Source organism: Mycteria americana, chromosome 1 (assembly GCF_035582795.1).
Source record: "Mycteria americana isolate JAX WOST 10 ecotype Jacksonville Zoo and Gardens chromosome 1, USCA_MyAme_1.0, whole genome shotgun sequence".
Classification (NCBI taxonomy): domain Eukaryota; kingdom Metazoa; phylum Chordata; class Aves; order Ciconiiformes; family Ciconiidae; genus Mycteria; species Mycteria americana.
In genome coordinates this window covers 124,573,992-124,592,518 of record NC_134365.1, presented here as the reverse complement: position 1 = coordinate 124,592,518, position 18,527 = coordinate 124,573,992, and the positions used below count along the sequence as shown (strand labels likewise).

At 46.5% G+C, this 18,527-nt stretch overlaps 1 protein-coding gene and 1 long non-coding RNA gene across 4 annotated transcripts; one reads left to right on the top strand and one right to left on the bottom strand.

Annotated features, from left to right (window-relative positions):
• Positions 1-1,001: 1,001 nt before the first annotated feature.
• LOC142404870 (uncharacterized) lies at positions 1,002-3,895 on the bottom strand. The gene is made up of 3 exons (XR_012773976.1): positions 3,216-3,895; positions 1,594-1,778; positions 1,002-1,056 (listed from the first exon to the last, which is right to left on the bottom strand). It is a non-coding gene; the product is annotated as an uncharacterized LOC142404870 (long non-coding RNA).
• Positions 3,896-4,659: 764 nt separating this feature from the next.
• SIK1 (salt inducible kinase 1) lies at positions 4,660-18,316 on the top strand. Of its 3 annotated transcripts, XR_012778207.1 has the most exons (15): positions 4,660-4,811; positions 5,088-5,321; positions 6,188-6,304; positions 8,850-8,913; positions 9,121-9,282; positions 9,555-9,679; positions 9,816-9,939; positions 10,944-11,167; positions 11,405-11,554; positions 12,188-12,310; positions 12,556-12,781; positions 13,484-13,759; positions 14,313-14,544; positions 15,321-15,932; positions 16,836-18,315. XR_012778207.1 is itself a non-coding variant. In XM_075519510.1 (14 exons), exons 2-14 carry the CDS (start codon positions 5,169-5,171, stop codon positions 15,739-15,741), a joined length of 2,397 nt encoding a protein of 798 aa, XP_075375625.1. In that variant the 5' UTR covers positions 4,660-4,811; positions 5,088-5,168; the 3' UTR covers positions 15,742-18,316. The 3 variants fall into 3 exon arrangements, 2 of the variants coding, with proteins under 2 accessions (XP_075375625.1, XP_075375633.1); XM_075519510.1 differs by having other exon boundaries at positions 15,321-18,316; XM_075519518.1 differs by lacking the exon at positions 4,660-4,811 and having other exon boundaries at positions 5,047-5,321; positions 15,321-18,316.
• Positions 18,317-18,527: the final 211 nt, after the last annotated feature.

Here is an 18,527-nt window from a genome sequence, read left to right as displayed (position 1 = left end):
TTTTAGTTGATTATCTCATCTTCTTTACTTTAAATGTCATTGTACCTTTTGGAATGTGACACCTTCCATTTTACTTTTTTCTAGGCCAGAGTCAGACTTGGTGCGACCAGGAACAACTCTATTGATTTCAGCAAGGTTTTACTCAATTAAATTGTGTAAATGACAGGATGCTGAAAATAGCCCAACAGATTTGATTTTCAAAATAATCACACTCGTGTTTTCTGGCCAAAAAAAAAAAAAAAAGAAAAGAGAAAAATAAAAATACAGCTATATTTCAAGTATTGCCCCAGCAATTCTACCATAGCGAACCAGGCTGACTTCAACTGTGGAGGGCGAAATGGGTAGAAAGGAATGCTTCTGTTTCTCGGTTTTGGTTTTTTTCGCCAAGTGAAGAAAGTTGCTATTGTTGTTAGTTTGTTTTGAAACTGATAGAAAATGCTGAGTGAAATGACTAAAGATTGAATTGCTGGAAATATCTGCAAGATGAGGTCTGGAAGGCAGCAGCCTTCATACATATTCCCATGCGTAGACCATGCCACCCTTAGGGAGGACTACTGCAATGGAAAATCTTAACAGTTGTGTCATAGAATCATAGAATAGTTTAGGTTGGAAAAGACCTTTAAGATCATCAAGTCCTACCATTAACCCAGCACTGCCAAGTCCACCACTACACCATGTCCCTAAGCACCACATCCAAACGTCTTTTAAATACCTCCAGGGATGGTGACTCAACTGCTTCCCTGGACAGCCTATTCCAGTGCTTGACAACCCTTCCAGTGAAGAAATTTTTCCTAATATCCAGTCTAAACCTCCCCTGGCGCAACTCGAGGCTATTTCCTCTCATCCTATCGCTAGTTACCTGGGAGAAGAGACCGACCCCACCTCTCTACAACCTCCTTCCAGGTAGTTGTAGAGGGCGATAAGGTCTCCCCTCAGCCTCCTTTTCTCCAGGCTAAACAACCCCAGTTGCCTCAGCCGCTCCTCGTAGGACTTGCTCTGTAGACCCTTCACCAGCTTCCTTGCCCTTCTTCGTGTGCTCCTGGTTTCTCCCTCTTCCTAGAGAAATCAAAGGATCATCCTCGTGGAGGAGCTTTGGAAAGTACCTCTCCACTTTCCTCTCATGTCCACCCTCGTTATGTACAAGCCGGCTCCGTAATTATACCTCTCCTGACCATGGATGTTTCTCCGAGGTGATTCCTCGTTCAGGATATCCAAAACACCAGAGGGCAGCAAAAGTGTTAAAGCAGAAATTGCAAAAGCATCAGCCTTCCCAACAGAAGCACCTCTATGATGATAAAACGGGATTGCATAAGAGGTTCATAATGCCTTGCCAGTATCAATTCATAGTGAAAGTGGTAGAAAAACGATGTAATTATGACACTACCAAAATTGTGCAATTGCTACTTCTGAGCAGCACTGCTAGAAGCCGTTGTGACCCATATGTATGAAAACGGAAGAGAAATACCAAAAGGTTGCTGGGAGTGATACATGCAGGAGACCTTTAATTTAACTCTCAACAAATCATACAATAGTGCTATAGCTCTTAAAAATTATGTGCTCCCTCCTCCACTGCAGAAGCTATATGTAACCCACCTTCTGGATTAGAGATTGCAGGTCTGTGTAAGAACCTTCCACAGACAGTAACACTTGCCAGTTCTTCTAGCCTCTTCCATCCAATGCAGGTAATTAAAACCAAGATGGTGGATTCTCCTCAGTGTAGGCCTCTGGTGAGATCTTATGCTCTCCAGGCAGTCCCATGGCACAGGTGCCTGCCTCTCCTCAGGATGGAAAAATCGTGAGATGTTAGGGAGAGCACCAAATCAAGTCCATTTCTTCCCATTTGAGAAGAAAAAAGTTATGAGTCCTTTAAAAAGAAATAAAAATGTTATGCTCCTAGCTGGGGCTGGCTCTCTCAAGCGTTCTTTCTAAAAAGACCAGTTCAGTTTGCCATCCTAAAACACTTAATCAATTTCAAATGAAAACAGCAACTATAATTAAAGGGAGGAAAATCCCACCACAGCAGAGGAACCATTATGAAGGTAATTTTTCTCTTTATAACTCCTGGGGCACTGTTCACATGCAGTTGCTACTGTATGTGCTGTTTGTGCGTCACCTCCTCTTCGTGAGCTCCACGGAGAATATACTGTTAGCTTAATAATAACAATAATAATAATAAGTCAGCTTTTCATGTGAGTTATTGAAGGCACTGTGTAAGCACTAATTGAATGTTACAACAGCCTGGGCTGGCTGCATGCTATTACCCCCCTTACAGTGAATGGCATAGCAGTCCCATGACCTGGGTCACACCACTGCCTCCACGTAAGCAGCTCCTGTCCTTCGGCTCCTGACCACCAGCTCTGCAAGCCGCTGTCCTCTCCCAGCGCCGTTCAAGCCCTGCAGACTGCCAGTCTGCCTGCTCGCAGTAAATAAGCATAGGGACAGCACCAGTTTTGAGCAATGGTCAAGACAAAGTTTGGGGGTTAGTTTCAGGTGTTCTTTCTCCATGTTTCTAGGAGAAAGAGCCTGCAGCGTCACTGGCCTCCCAAAGAGCTTGCACCCACATTACGGCAGGTAACACAAACAGTGTCGTTCATTAGGTAAGAGAAGCAGAGGAAGTCCTGCTTGCTTCACTAGAACGTCCTGATGGATCTCTCAAGTGTGTTGGTGACACACCGCTCATACATCATGTAATTTGACTTATATAGAGCACCACATTTTTCTCATCCCGTCTTTAGAGTAAATTTACAAAAACTGACAAAAAACTTGCTTTCCTCCCATAGCGGCTCCCTCTTGCGCCCTTTAGAGGTCATTCATGGACCCTAAGGAGACCACCAACTACAGGTGAAAACAATCGTACCGATTGCTTTGACATCTTCAGCATGAAGCAGAGCTATACCTCTTCCACCCAAGGCATCGCCTTATTTCAAGCAGTCTGGCAAATCCGATTTGCATGGTGCCGCTGGATGGAAGATGTGGGTCACTGCCCAGTGTGCCACTGGCCATGATGGTCAGGCTAGGGCTTCAGACTAAGACGGACGGCCTTCCAGTCAGGAGCCCAACCACCGACTGCAGAATTACTTGTCTGAAAAAAGCCTAGGCTGACTCTAACAGAGAAGATAAAGTTGAATAACAGACATGGCAGGCACCATTCAAGACTTATTTTCAAGGCTAAACTGGAATTTGAGACCAAACGTACAAACATTTTGGTCACTTACTGTGTGAAGGCTGAAGACCTACATGCTTGAACCCACTGCATCTGCCGCTTCACATCTGACCTTGAGAGGAACCTCTTGGGCACTTCTCGGATGCTGAGGTTCAATCCTAACCAGCCTCCTTCAGCCTCGGTGTGCAGAAGGGTAACTTCCTAAGCCTCGCTTCCAGACTGACCAGAAATAATAGTCACAGGTGTATTCAGAACATATGAGTAAGTTGCCAAAGTATCACAGGACTGCATACATACATATATAGGCTCTTTATTATTAGCTCCCTTCCTGTCTGTGCTCAGCTGGCAGACCCAGAGGGTTGCCGTCCCCAGGCCGGGTCAGCCCCAGTCAAGGGGGGACAGCCGCGGTGCCAGAGGGGACGGTCGGCAGCAGCCCCCGGCAGCCCCCTCCATCATGCCCTGGAAACAACCGGGAACGGAAACCGGTCCTGCGCGGGGGAAGGCGGGCCAGTATCCCGCCGCGGGCATTGGTGCAAAGGGTGGGCGGCCGCAGCCCTGCTCGTGCTTTGGGACGAGGAAAAAATGTCCCCCGCAGGGCTGCGGCCACACTTTCCCTGCTGCCAGCGGGACAGGCCCTGTCGGGGGCCCCACAGCCCGGCGGGCTCCGACAGAGGGCGGGGGCTGTCTCGGTGGCTGCGATGGGGCTAGCGGGGACCTAGCACCCCAGCCGGCCGGGCCGGGGGGGGTCACCGGGGCTGGCCGGGCGCGGGCTAGCGGGGACCTAGCACCCCAGCCGGCCGGGCCGGGGGGGGTCACCGGGGCTGGCCGGGCGCTTGCGCCGGGGCGCTGGCCCCCCTCACGCGGGGTTAGCGCGGCGTTCGCAGTCTCCACATCGCCGCCGAGCCCTCGGCAGGGCGCCGCGGCTGGGGGCAAACCCTGCCCGTGGCGGGCTTCTTGCTGCCGGTGGCCTCGGGCGCTCAGGGCGCTGAGGGGAGACCGGGCGGCGCGGCCGCCCCCGCCTTGCCGCGGCGGAGCGGCCACGAGGCGGTTAACGGCTGCCGGCGCCCCGCGCGCCAGCGGTTGACGCGGGCGCCGGGCGCGCCGGCAGGGGGCGACCCCGCCGGGAGAAGGGACGCGTCACGTGACAGCCGAGAGCCCCCTCCCGGCGGGGGGGCAGGAGACCCAGGTGCCCCCTCCCTCCCTCTGCCCTGACGTCACCGCCCCTCCGTCTCCCGGGCGACGGCTCCATCAGCGCGCGCGTCAGCGCCGCCCGTTCCTTGGCAACGGCCCGGTGTCTCGCTCTCCTTCAGCCTCGCGCCTGGGCGCGCGTCTCTCTGGCGTCAAAGTGACGTCAATGGGCCCGTCTCGGCTTTCGGCGGTGGGCGGGGGGAAGAGGCGGGAGGGAGGGCGGGGTGTGCGTGGAGGGGGGCCGGCGGAGCGGGGCGGGGGGGGCGGGGGGGGCCGGGACATCCCGCGTGCTCCCGCCTGCCCCCCGGCGCACGCACACACATACACACGCGCGCACACGCACACGCACTCACGCACACCCTCGCGCGCACACTCCCCACGGCGGCGGCGGCGGCGGCACAGCCCGGCGCCAGCAGCCGCGGAGAGCGCTCGCTCGCCCGCCCGTCCGCCCTCCCGCCAGGTACGACGGCTCAACGGCCGCTCCGACGGTGGGGCGGCGGCCGCGCGCGGCGGTCGGGGGGCGCGCGGGGCGGCGGCGGCGGCGCGTGCGCGCGGGTCCGGCGCTGCGAGCATGCAGCGGGCGGCGAGCGGCCGGGGGCGAGCGGCGCCGGCGCTGCCGCGGGGTGGGACGAGGCGGCCGCGGCTCCGCGCTGGGGACGGGGCAGAGCCCGCCGAGTTGCGAGAGGGCGCCGGCGGCGGGCGGGCTGACGGGGTGTGCTGTGCCGTCTCCGTGCAGGTGCGAGCGCCCGCGTCCCCGGGGCAGCGCGGATGCTCCCCTCCTAGGCGCGGCGTGCGCTGCCCGCCACCCGCCTAAACCATGGTGATCATGTCAGAGTATACCTCCGTGCCCGCTGCCGGACAAGCCCAGCAGCGGCCTCTGCGAGTCGGCTTCTACGATATCGAGAGGACCCTGGGAAAAGGCAACTTCGCGGTGGTCAAACTGGCCAGGCACAGGGTGACCAAAACGCAGGTGGGTACGGAGGCCGGGGGGGCCGGGGGGCGAAGAGCCCGGTCCTTGCCGGGCCGGCAGCCGTGGCTGCCTCTGCAGGCACCGTGAGGGGGACTGGCGCTGGAGATGGGGAGAGCGGCAGCGCGCTTTGCAAAGTCCCGCGGGCTGGCGGGCTTAGCCTGCCTTCTTGGCTGTCGCACCGGCAGTCGATGTGGCTGTTCGTAGGAGCGTCGAGATTCCCCGGTGCGTTCCACAGCGCTCGTGTGAAACTGAAGCAGAGCAAGAATATATAAAAAATAACATTCCTGAGTGTTACGGTGGCTTCACGGAATTACTCCGTCCTAGTTTGCGAAAGAGCCCAACAAATTAGGGATCTTTTGCAGACTTTAGACGGGTTTAATTTTTTCATTCAACGTGTGTGTTTCAAGAACAAAGAACTTGCAGCGTTATTTGCAGAAATAATTTATTAACAGGCATGCAACCGTATTTCCATTTGTAGTGCACGTCAAAATCGTGTCGGTCACTACAGTAGAAAATAGTCTGTTACAGGAATCTGTTTTTCACTGGCATGGGAAGGATTAAAAGATTTACCGAATCCCGTCCAGTGCTAATTTCTGCAGTTCTGTTCGCTACCTTATGTGTAATCCTTTGACGTAGAAAATAAAAAAGAAAACGTTCTGTGTCATGAATTCTGTGCAGTTCAGAAAAACAGAATCAGCTTTGTCAAGTCCGTACTTTAAAAGCTACTTTACTTGGATTTTGTGAGTTTGCGTGTGTGCGCGGGGGGGGGGGGGGTAGTATTTTTTTTTTAAGAGATCTTAACAGTAAGAGCACGTATTTTTTAATGTCTGGGGTTATTTTATTTTGTTATTTTTTTAAATCTGCAGGTTGCAATAAAAATAATAGATAAAACAAGGTTAGACCCAAGCAATCTGGAGAAGATTTATAGAGAAGTTCAGATAATGAAGCTTTTGAATCACCCCCACATTATCAAGCTATATCAGGTAAGAGGTCAGCTTTGAAGTGCAGCATGCAGATGAGATATGCTTGTGCTCTTCTCTTGCACATGATTTTACAACAAATATTTGCAGAGAGAACGCATATTGAAATACTTTTTGAAAAAACACTTAAACTGGGTTTTTTAAAAGCTGTTCATCATTCTTTGAACAAGACGCTGATACATTAGACAGCTTTTTGACAAAACGCACTGTAAAATTTACAACTAAAACCAAGCTGAAGTTTGTTTCCGATCAAGGAACTGATTATCCGAACTTCTATGATTAACTTGCCTTGCCTAACTCCTCTGCTTTTCCAGATTAGAGGGCTGGAACTTCTTATGTGCTTTTGCTAAAGAGAAGACTTAAACTCATGTAGGATAGCAGAGAAAAAAGCGCACAAGTTGAGTTTGCCATAAGTGGAAGGGATTTAAAATCAACAATGAAGAAACCAAATTGATCTAAGAATTAGAATTCTAATCTAAGTAGAAAAGAAAAAGCCTGTAAATGTTGGTATCTTAGAATATGTCAAAAAAATGACCTGTTTGGTTATTCTGTTCAAGTTTGTGTAGTTTTGCAAGTGAATTTTAAATATCTTTCCCCTTGTAGAGTTTCATAACATGAATTTTGGTTTAGATTTGTTCAGTTTCTGCACTGATGGGTATTTTTAAGGGTCAGAACAAATTAACATGTTGTGCAGAAAACAGGATCACAGCTGTCTAGTGAGCAAGGACTGCTTTGCAAATTCTAAATATTTGATCTAATTAGCATTTGGTATAAGTTCCTCTTAATCATCTTAAATAGTGCCATGTGGATTTAAGAAGAAGATGAGGTATCACAGTCTGTCTGGACCTGTCTAGAAGGGCGGGGGGGAGAGAGAAATAGATTGATGAAGCAGCAGGTCTGAAAGTCCATGTGCAGTAGTAAACACTATTATCAGCTACAATATTACCGTTGGGTTTGTCAGCTTAAAAAAAAAAAAGAAAAAAAAAAGTTTAATTAATGTGTAAGGCTGAAGGGCCAGTAAGGCAGGTGTTTAGGCAAGGCATTATTTTTAAAGACCGTGACACACATGAAGTGCTTGAATATTTATAGTATTAACCATCGTAACAAAAATTATTCTGTGTTAACAACTGACGTCATTGTAGCCCATAGGGCAGTATAGGATATACAGAAACATTCTAACAGTTCGGTTGATTTCATTTCAGTGGAATGATGTGGGTGAAAATACTATTTCGAAGCTTTTAGAAAAGCAGGTTAAATTCCATCTAGTTGAACCACTTCACTTGATGGAGCAAATGACGTTGGTAGTGGACCATAATTTCTTTTCAGTGAAGTTTTCTTTTCTTTGTTGTTGTAACTGATGCTTTACCTGTTTGGTGGAGACTGAGAAGCAGGGATGGAATTAGATGACATACCAGTGTAGGGTGTGTGTTCTTTTATTATTTCATCATTGTTTTAATTTCAGCACGGCGTCTTAATTTCATCCAGCTGGCAACTTTCCCAGAACACTTTCCTTCAGTTTTTTAAACTGGGAACCTCTCTTCCTTTGCTCCCTGTTTGTTTATTTTCATTTTGTGTCTGTGTGTACTTGTAGTGAAGGGAGGACAAGAGTCTTGGAGAAAGGTTACATGTTAGGATCCTGGAAATTGCAGCCTTTGAAGTAGCACTGACGCTTTTTTGATTGTTAACCTGTTGTGAGCCTTCTGCTTCCAAAATAAAATATCTGCTCCTTGAGAGTCCAGTTCCAAGGAAATGATGTATTGTAAAGTCTGAAATGGCAACATTTGAAAGATGTGCCATAGTAACTGACGATGAATTTGGAAATGCTCAGCATTTCTCATTCATTGTTTGGTTTTTAGTTTGGGTTTTTGTTTTTTTTTTTTTTCCCCTCCAAAGGAAAAAATTAACAAGTATCAAAGGAAGTGGATACTAAATTGATAGGTGAACCCTGGGGGATATGTTGACAGTTGTTGATGTGCATCAAGCACTGCCGTTACACAAACCGCAACCTATTGTCATTTGCGTGGGAGGCTTGCCATGTCCCCGGCCAACACCAAATGGGAGTGGGGTATTTGATACTACTTCTTGATTTGTCCAAGTTGCAAATATCTCTCCTGATCTGAGTACCTGCTAGCCTTGAAACAAAGGCGACTTTATGTAAACTTTAAGTGTCTTTGCATGTTTAAAATATATCAAATGAATTGTAAAACTATATATGCATATTTTAACAAAAAAGGAATTCAGGGTAGTGTATGAAATTATTGAAATGCTCATCAGTTATCTTATGGAGATTAGGTGGCATGGTAATGGTGAAAAGAACAATGCCATGGGAAGCCATTGTATATTGTAGGCACATAAGCATTGATTTGTTATCTTCTTCATTACCAGTTTGCTTGGGAAGAGCATTGTGGTGCAAAATTAGATGCCTTTACTGCCAGCTGCTGCGGCAAATAAATAATTGAACTGATATGTTTGATAATACACTTAGAAAAATGAGTGAAACTACAGAGCTCTGCATTTTTTTTAAGCATGTCCTCTCGTGTCTTCACAGGTTATGGAGACAAAGGATATGCTTTACATTGTTACTGAGTTTGCAAAGAATGGAGAAATGTTTGGTAAGTCCTCACTGCTGGAGCTAACAGTTCTTTAGATGTAGAAACCATGGCTTTATTGTTGTCATTCATGAGTAATATATATATTCTGATTAGAAATCCAGGGTTAGTGTTGTCAGCTGCCAAACAGCAAGTGCAGCACCTGCAGGATTATGAAAAATTTCCTCCGGGTGTTTCTAAATTTTCTGCCTCTTTTATTTTGTCTTGCAGATCATCTGACCTCCAATGGGCACTTAAGTGAAAGCGAAGCACGGAAGAAGTTCTGGCAGATTCTTTCAGCAGTGGAATATTGTCACAGCCACCACATAGTGCACAGGGATCTCAAAACAGAGAACCTTCTGCTAGATGCTAACATGAATATCAAGTTAGCAGGTAATAAGAAATACTCTATAAACAACATTAGTCATGTAGTCAAATTCAATCTCCCTAGGATCATCCTGTAAATGTGTTTATGGTAACTGAAGATAATACAAAAATTACTGATATTTCTCTGAGCATATCCTCTGGACAAAAGAGAATTGCTTAAATCAATAGGCAGAGAACAAAGAAATACATCTGTTCCCTTGTCTCCATTTTCTGCTACTTCTGAAATATTAGTAAGTGGTTGAGTGATGTCTTACCCCAGACTTTTACCTTCATTCCAGACTTCGGCTTTGGAAACTTCTACAAGTCGGGAGAGCCCCTCTCCACTTGGTGTGGAAGCCCACCTTATGCAGCTCCAGAAGTTTTTGAAGGCAAAGAATATGAAGGACCTCACCTTGATATATGGGTGAGCTCGATATTCCTTAGAAATTGCATTTCACACTTCATGAGGGTCTGTGGGCTTTCAAAATCATTGTTTGTTTGCAAAATTTGTAAAATCATAACTGGAGTTACCCACATGCTGTGCTGTTTTCTGTTGACAGAGCCTTGGGGTGGTGCTGTATGTCCTTGTCTGTGGTTCTCTGCCTTTTGATGGACCCAATTTACCAACTCTGAGGCAAAGAGTGCTGGAGGGGCGGTTCCGCATCCCTTACTTCATGTCAGAAGGTGCTTTTTTTCAGATCCTTAATGTTAGAAAAGGGGCTACAGATAAAGGAATAACTGTCCTGTTCCTTCTTGAGGCAATGACAGATGGGACTGGTTTTGCAGCTGTCAATCACTTTGTCTTTATGTATCCAGTAATTTCTGTAGGGCAGTGCTTATAGTAAGTTCAGGGGCTGGTTGCACACATTTTCTTTTCTGGGGTTTGCTTTGTGGTGCATCTAAAAGGCTGTCATTTCCTTTCGTAGAGTATCTCTATGGGTTACAAAAATATTTGACACCCTAGCTGGAGAAATAGTCACAAAAGAGAGAAAACAGGATTTTAATGAGACTAGCCTGCAACGCTGAGATGGGTGTAGTTCTCTTAAGATACTTTAACTATGCAGAAGGGGTATATTTCAGTGTGGCTATGCTGTCAAGGAGAGCAGAAATAGCGGGGCTTAGCGCTGTTTCTTGAACACTGGAACAGTCTGGTGAGAAAAAGGAACTGAAGAGCATTGTCACCTCTCTCTGATTTGGATTCGAAAACAAATGAATGTGCCTCTCTCTTCAAGTGAAGAGTATCTTTTGAAGTCTGACCTTTATCAGTTATAGCCGTGAACAGCTTTGATTTCCTGGTTATAAACAAATAAGCGGTATAAATTGACCAGGAAGCTGTATGTGATGGGCTTCTGTACTAAATCCTGACCTATTTTAGGTGGATGTAACGTCATTAAACCTGCATCCACTCAAAACTAGTTCTCCTACAAGGTGCAAGGCCACCTGAAACCTGCTGGTATCCAGTACAGCTTCATTTCCTGTAGTGACGTGTTGCTTTTGTGAAATGTATGTGGACCTCTCTTGTGCTGGTTTGAATAGCTGGTAGTCAGACCAGGCATCAGCTGCTCAGAAACCTTTAACTTCCATTTTCACAGACATCATACACTGTTGCTGGGAAGGTTTCTTAGCAGTGACCTGGGGCTGGGCCGTTATTTTTACCCCTTGCTCATGAGTTTATCTTTGCCATCCAGACTGTGAAACACTAATCCGACGGATGTTGGTTGTGGACCCAACCAAGCGAATAACCATTTCCCAAATAAAACAGCACAAGTGGATGCAAGCTGACCCATCTCTTCAACAGCAGCAGTCTTTGTCCTTCTCCATGCAAAACTACAACTCCAACCTGGGTGACTACAATGAACAGGTCCTTGGGATCATGCAAACACTTGGCATCGACAGGCAGAGAACTGTTGAGGTGAGAAGTGCTTGCCCTTTAGATACATCTTCAGTGACTACCAGAATGCCAATGGTGCAGTCATATATATGTCATTCAGTGACTAGCCTTGATCCAGTGTCACAGTGTCGTAATCTTCACTGCCCTTCTGGATCTTTACTTATTTTTTGACTGTGCTATTATGAGGCCTTAGTGATGAGTTTGTCTGCTTATATCCTGGGTTTCCTGTAACTCAAGGGTCCTTTCAATGTCTTCTAGTCTCTGCAAAACAGCAGCTACAACCATTTTGCTGCAATTTATTACCTGCTCTTGGAGCGCCTCAAAGAGTATCGAAGCAGCCAGCTATCGAGTCGTCCAGCAACTGGCCGTCAGCAAAGGCCGAGGAGCTCCGAGATCAGCAATGTTGAGGTAGGGAAGGGCATTACTTACCTGGGAAGCTATGTCTGTTGGCTCTCTTTTTTTCTGCCCTTTGCTACAGGAAAATACAAGGTGGTAACTCTCAGGCTTCTGAAAACCAATTCTGATATCGGTGCCCTCTGATAGGACACAGCCTACTGTTTTTCAGCAGGAGGCTGACTGAATACTAATGGCCTGTTTCCTGAGAAGTGACTGTGGGTCATGGTCCAAAGAATAGGCTGCCTCAGGTGGAGGTCAATAATGAGCCAGAAGATTAGGCATCTCATGGAAATTTGCCATCTTGGATGGATTAGTTACACTTCCCGCAGGATCCTCAGAAGTACTTCATGAGTCAGTTTGTGTGTTTTTCTGACACTCTGTTTCTTTTCCTCATCCCCAGCCCCTTTAAAGTGTGCTCTGGGTACCTTTTCAAATTGTACTTCCAGTTAAATTGCTTAACCGAGGAGGAGGAGTTTTGTGTTTGTGTTGGCTTTGAAAGACTAGCTTTGTTAATTTTCATAGAAAGTATGTGGAGAAAGCTTGCACGGAAGGCAGCTCTGAAATTCCTTGAGCCTCCAGTATCTGAAAAGTCATGTGGAACTGTGGTGTAAGTGATGGTTTCTGTGCATTGCGCTCTCTCTCCAGATGCCTCAGGACAGTCTCACTAGTGAAACCCTGCGATCATCTCTGCTTTACCAGCAACCTCAGAGCCTGATTCAGCCTTCCTTGCAAGCAGAAATGGACTGTGACATGAGCAATCCATTACAGGTTGGTGTTCTCAGCTAAACTGTGTGTTACTTTTTTTTTCATTGTTCTGCCAATCCAAAACAACAGGAGTTGTGACTCTGTTGTTCGCTCCCTCCAGTCTTTGGTTTGGCATTTGGGCGTGGTGTCTAGTAGCCTCTCAAACAGTACGCCCACTGAAGACATGCCACAGGGCTGTGAAGAGCATTAAAAGGTAGTGCAGAAATAAGTGAAACACCGTTCAGTCTGTGATCTGACATGTTTTGCAGCCTGTGTTCTTTCCTGTGGATCCCAACTTCAACGGGCTCTTCCGGAACCGCTCCATCTCCCCCAACAGCCTGCTGGAGACCACCATTAGCGAAGAAGTAAGGCAAGAGAAGGAGCTGGAAGATGAAATTAAGGCGTATGACCACCCCATCCGCATCCCTAGCAACACCAGCAGGAGGCACACACTGGCCGAAGTGACCACTCATTTCTATCAGCATGCCCCTCCATGTAAGTAAGTCTGGGAGAGATGAAGGGTGTCCGTAGTTAGAGGAAAAGGACAGAGAAGGAGTGCTATAGTGGACAAATGCCTGGGGAGTACGTGCTGATTTTACCTTGACTGGGATAGGAAAGCCCAGAAAAGAGGTCTGTACTCTGCCCTCCACAGTTCTGTCTTCCCATAAATAAGCATGGCCCTTAAGGAAGAGACGTTGCACTGTTGTGTTTCATCTAGATCACTTTAGAGGGGAGCATTCTCACAAGCAGGACATAACCCTTCTCTGCTTGCTTCTGCTGTTGTACTGGGGGAGGTGGGAGTGCCTGAATTTAAAAAAAAAAGGTCATCACTAACTGTATTTGGTACACATCCAGACCCTGTGAACTAAACAAACAAGCAAAACTGTTCACAAAACAATAATCCCGTGTCAGAGCTGTTGTGCTAAAGAAATGCTGTAGGCCTGATCCAGCATACCCTGGTGGTGCTGGAGTTGCTGGCACAGCCCTGCCGGCTGGACGGGAGCCCAAACTTAGGTTATTCATTGATGACCCCTTGCTGGAGTCAAGCCCTGCGACAACATGAGTTGCTGGACACCTCTGCGGCTCGCAGCTGCTTATTAGTGCCAGTGTAGGTGGGCAGAAGACTCTGATGTCATGTTTGTTCCTTCCTGTACTCATCTTGGGAATGCTCTTTCTCTCCTTCCTTCCCCTCCGTAGGTATAGTCATTTCCTCTTCTGCAAGCCCCACAGAGGGAACTAGTTCAGACAGCTGCCTTACTTCATCTTCAAATGACAGCTCAGTGGCCCTGAGCAGCTGTTTGGCAGGTCAAGTAATGACGGGGAGCCCAGCCACAGCTAGGATGACGTCACCCTTCCTAGCTTCCCAGTCTGACGCTCCGGTGTTACAAGCCCAGGGCTGCATGGGAGGTGCTTCTCTCCTGCCTGTCAGCTTCCAAGAAGGCAGGCGAGCATCTGATACCTCATTAACTCAAGGTAATGTCTTCCTTGCTTTATTGCTGGGGAATCACACCCTTCCAACTGCCACTAGAAAAGGGTAGCATGCAGGGATACTTGCTTGCCCGTGTTAGTGTTACACTGAGGCCAGCCACCTGGATATTCTGCCTTCCGTATTCATGGTCCCTGAGGGAGGGTCGGATGCCCTGAGGAAGGTGCCTAGATGAGAGGTTCTCAGATACTGATTCAGCGTGCCTGTGAACATATTTCTGCTGCTATGAGTGGGATGGCAGGCTCCGCCTTCCTCCTAAAATACGGAGTGCCCAGCATCATGATTTCTATCAGGTTTCTCCTTTGCTGTGCATGTGTCCATCTACAGAAGGGTGCAGCTGTCCCAAACCCTGTTCCGTTACGTAAATTTTGCTCTGATCATCAGGCAGAGGGGTGAACGTGAACTGAAGAGTCACGGTCTCTTCTAGCACAGTTCTCACGCAAATGAAGGCAGCTGCCCAGAAAGGCTGATCTGTAAAGTAGGCTCCTAGGCAAATGCTAAGGAGGATTAAAGTGCATTTCTTTTCCTCGTGTCCCACAGGCTTGAAGGCTTTTAGACAGCAGCTGCGGAAGAACGCTCGAGCCAAGGGGTTTCTCGGCTTGAATAAAATCAAAGGCTTTGCTCGGCAGGTGTGTCAGTCCTCCTCATCTCGGGCAGCAAGGAGTGCCATGAGCCCTTTCCAACATACACAACCGAGCACCTGCATGTACAGCAGCAGCGGGAGCAGCAGAGAGGGAAGAAGCCTCCTGGAGGAGGTGCTACAGCAGCAGAGGTGAGAAGGTGGCCGGGAGGAGTTTTGCTGTTTTCATTGGGGTTCCTTTGGTTAGGAGCAAGCGAGGAGGAGCAAACACAGCAAAAGAGGTTGGGGAGTTTAGTCACTGGGGATTCCTATCCTCCATCTTTGCTGTGTGGCACCAGATAAACTGCTTGGCTTCCTTTGTGGCTTCCTGCACTGGCATACATAACACAGGATGTGCAGTTCCACTTAAAAATCTCAACGTCCAAATATTTGGAGGTTGCTGAATTGAGAAGCAATTTGGTACTGTGGGGGAAAACATTACTTCTCCCCTTTGCAAGCTGTGTTTTTCTTTGTTAGTTTTGGGAATGATTTCTTTCCTCCTCTGCCTCCTCCTGTAATTTTCCCATGGCAAGGAAGTGAGACCTTGTAATTTGGAAAAGTTACAGCCCACAAAGGAGGCACAGTTCCAGTGGCCTCAAATGTCATGTGTGGTGGCACCTCTTCATTCCCATAGAAGCAAGATGGAAAATTGAGTTTCCGGTTTATCTGCACACATTGTCTCTAGAACATCTATTATTAGCAGGCCGAATAGTGACTAGATAACTTTCTGGTGATAGTCGCCCTCTCCAACATGAGGAAAAGCAGAGTGAAAACACGTTGATCTGGCATGATCAACTTGCTTTAATTGTGCTGGCTGGGTAAGGAGAGGTTTGATAGAGAGAAGGAAACAAAGGGGAAATTATGGTCAGGGGTAGGGGCAAGAAAGGAGGAATGCAAGTTAACCTCTTCCATCCTTGGATTTTGTTCAGAATGCTCCAGCTCCAGCATCACCAGCTACTCCAGACAGCTTGTCCCCAGACTTCTCAGACATCTGCAACAAATGGCGTCCCCTCCTCTGATAGCGTAGGTACCTGCAAAGCATCCAATTCTCTTCTGTTGTCAGAGCTACAAAGAGAGAACTCATTTGAGCTGGCCTTTGCTGGCAACAGCCAACTGCTCCAACCTCATTTCTTTGGTGTCAGCGTGTCACCGGTGTCCTCAGCAGCTCACCTCCTAGACTCGCACCTGTACATCAGCAGCAATGTCTCTCCGGTTGGCACCACCTTCTCTCAGCAACAGAGTTTCTCTGCACAGTCTCCAAGCTATGACGCTGTCACTCTGCAGCATGGGGACTGTGAGATGGAGGACCTGACTTCCAACCAGCTAGGGAAGTTCGTCCTAGTCAAATGAGAGCCCCGGCTGCTATAGCTCACACTGCACTTGCTGCGAAGAACTTTCACCGCCGTTCCATGGCGTGTGGGTCCGTGGCTGGCTGGTGTCGTGTGGACAAGTGACTCTCAGAAGCAATAAATTTTGAAGTATGTGAAGAGGCTGTCTGGCTCAGAAAGCTAGCAACTTTATAGAACTGAAACAAGCAATATGTATGTCTTTTTGCTTCTACTATTCTTGCACTGAACAAATATGAATAGAAACTGAATTTTTTTAAAGGAAAAATAATGATGGGGAAGATGGGTGGGGCATTTGTGGGGACAGGGAGGGATGTGGTTGGGGAAGAACTCTTCGGTACTGTACTCAAGTCAGACCAATACAGCTCTGCTGTTATGCAAGATTAGCAGCTGTCAGTAGTGGTGACACAGCAGGGAGAGGCTTTTCAAAGAAGGGACCAGAGCCTCCCTTTTTCACAATATTCATTTATGGGTTTGTGAAGATGATTACCTCTTTTAAAGAAAATAAACAGAAAACCAGTGGCATGCAGCATTATGCGTTCATAGAAGACAAAAATGGAAGCATTGCCATTTGTTGGGTTTTTTTTTCTCCTGTTACCACTCGTTTTATTTAAAGGAACCAACATCCCCATTCCACACCTCCCAGATACGTATACTTTAAATGAAAACTGTGAACTTCTTGCTTGATACATCAGCTGGAAAAGCTTAAAAAAACCCCCTTCTGATTAGTACTGAAGCAAGTAATCTATTGAAAATGTATCCCTTGATATCAGGATCCAAATTGCATAATGTCTGGTCTTTTGCAGGGATGTTTGTTTGGGGGTGGTGTGTGTGTATATACATATACACACATGCACAGGTGCATATATTTTGTCGGTCTGAATAATCTTTAGGAATCTTTTTATAAACGCTAAGTTTTTTCATATTCTTGCAGAGGCACTGAGGAGGGAAGCATGAGTACCGGTGGGGTGATGGGAAGGGTTTTCTTTTTAAAAAGCCCTCCTGGAGGTTGCCTACAAAGTTGCCTGAGGGGTATTTCTTAGTGCTGCACATGGTTATTTCCGCTGCTAATTATGTTTTTATGCATTTCATTATCAGGGTCCAAACAGAACTGACTCTTGGGGAAATGTGCAATATTGAGGTTATAATTATATACTGACAAAGACAAAAGGAATAGGCTAGAACAGAATTCTACTCTAACGGAGTACAGCTATTTCTGAACAAAACCGTATTAAAAGTGAGTAAAACAGCACAATCTTTGGGTGTTTGGTTTTGGTTGGTTTGTTTTTGGCATATTAGCAAAACGAGGTTTCGAATTAGATAGGTGTTTTTTCGTATGGTTTTTAATGCTGCATATGTATATAAGTAGGAAGCAGAAAACTATATAACACTAGTTATTTTTTATATTTTGTAATATGCTTATATTGTGTTTCTGGTATAAACCCCACTTCCCTCCCAAGGCAGAGCATGACTTCTGTTGGTATCAGTAGAAGTTACGCTTGGGTATAAAGGGGAGAACAGACTGTGCTCCTACAGGAATGAGTAGGGTAGGTCGTGCAAACTTTGGAAGCAGGTGAGCAAACAGTGAGCCAGCTTGGCTGGAAGCTGCCATCCGAATGTCAGAAAATAGCTGCATTCTGTCTAAATGCTTAAAGGACCCATCTCCCTAGTGTGACACAGGGTGCCTTCAAGTTACCTTGGCTTCATGCAACCTGCAGTATTACGCATTTGCAAATAATATAGATACCTGTTTTTTTGTTTGTTTTGTTTTTTTTAAAAAAAGAAAAAAAGCCAAAGATCGACCAGGTTAATTGATGGGAGTAGGAAGGGTTGAAGATGTCATGTGGCTCTGTCTGTGGCTCTCCATAAACGACCTCTTTATCTGTGTGTTGTATCTGTGTGTCTATATTGGTGCATCTCCAGCTTGCCACTGCTGCTACATGGCCTGGAAGCTTCAAAGTGAGAGAAAACTGCTTGAGCTGAATTTCTGTTAATGAGTGGTGCCTTGCAGCAGAGAAAACACCAAAGTCTCATGCTCGTTTGTAGTGGTTTTAAAAGCAAACAAACAAACAAAAAACAACCCAAAACCCAGATTCCATGGAGATGGCTGGAGAGGAGGGCAAGAAGAAGCCAGCTCATCACAAAGCAGCAACTTTGCCTTCAGTTTTGTAAGGAGTAGCACACATACTGAAAACGCAGAATTTCCTCTTCAATATTTGTTTTGTTTAATGCCATGGATCAAAAGGCCACAGATTCTTTTGTTTCCTGTCCTGAGCAATGACAAGCACTTTACTTTCATAGTATTTTTTTTTTTTTCCAATTGCTGTAGAACCTCTTTGGAATTATTGCTGGAGCAGAAAGAGGTCATTTTAAAAGTTTGGGTTTTTTTGTAGATATCTTGACAGTGCTGTTCTGCAGACTGCAATGCAATAGGGTATTTAAAGACACTACGTGATTGGTTTAATTGAGATGTATAGTTTATTTTTTATCATGACTGAACAATCATTTTATTTCTTATGTTAAAATGAGAGGTGTACACCAAAATGATTAGTTGATGTGTTTTATTTAATATTTAAATAAAAAATGTTTTAAAATCGTTGTCCTGCAGATGATTCTGTGGCATATTTTCACCTGATATATACCTATGACTTGCATAGTTAAGACTCATTTTAAAGCCTAAGTCCATAGGACATTACTGACACTTTCTATTACGTACTAAATGAAGAGGAATGGCGGGCTCACAAATCTGATAATGGGATATTGAGCCTTTCCCTGGTAGGCAATCTGTCT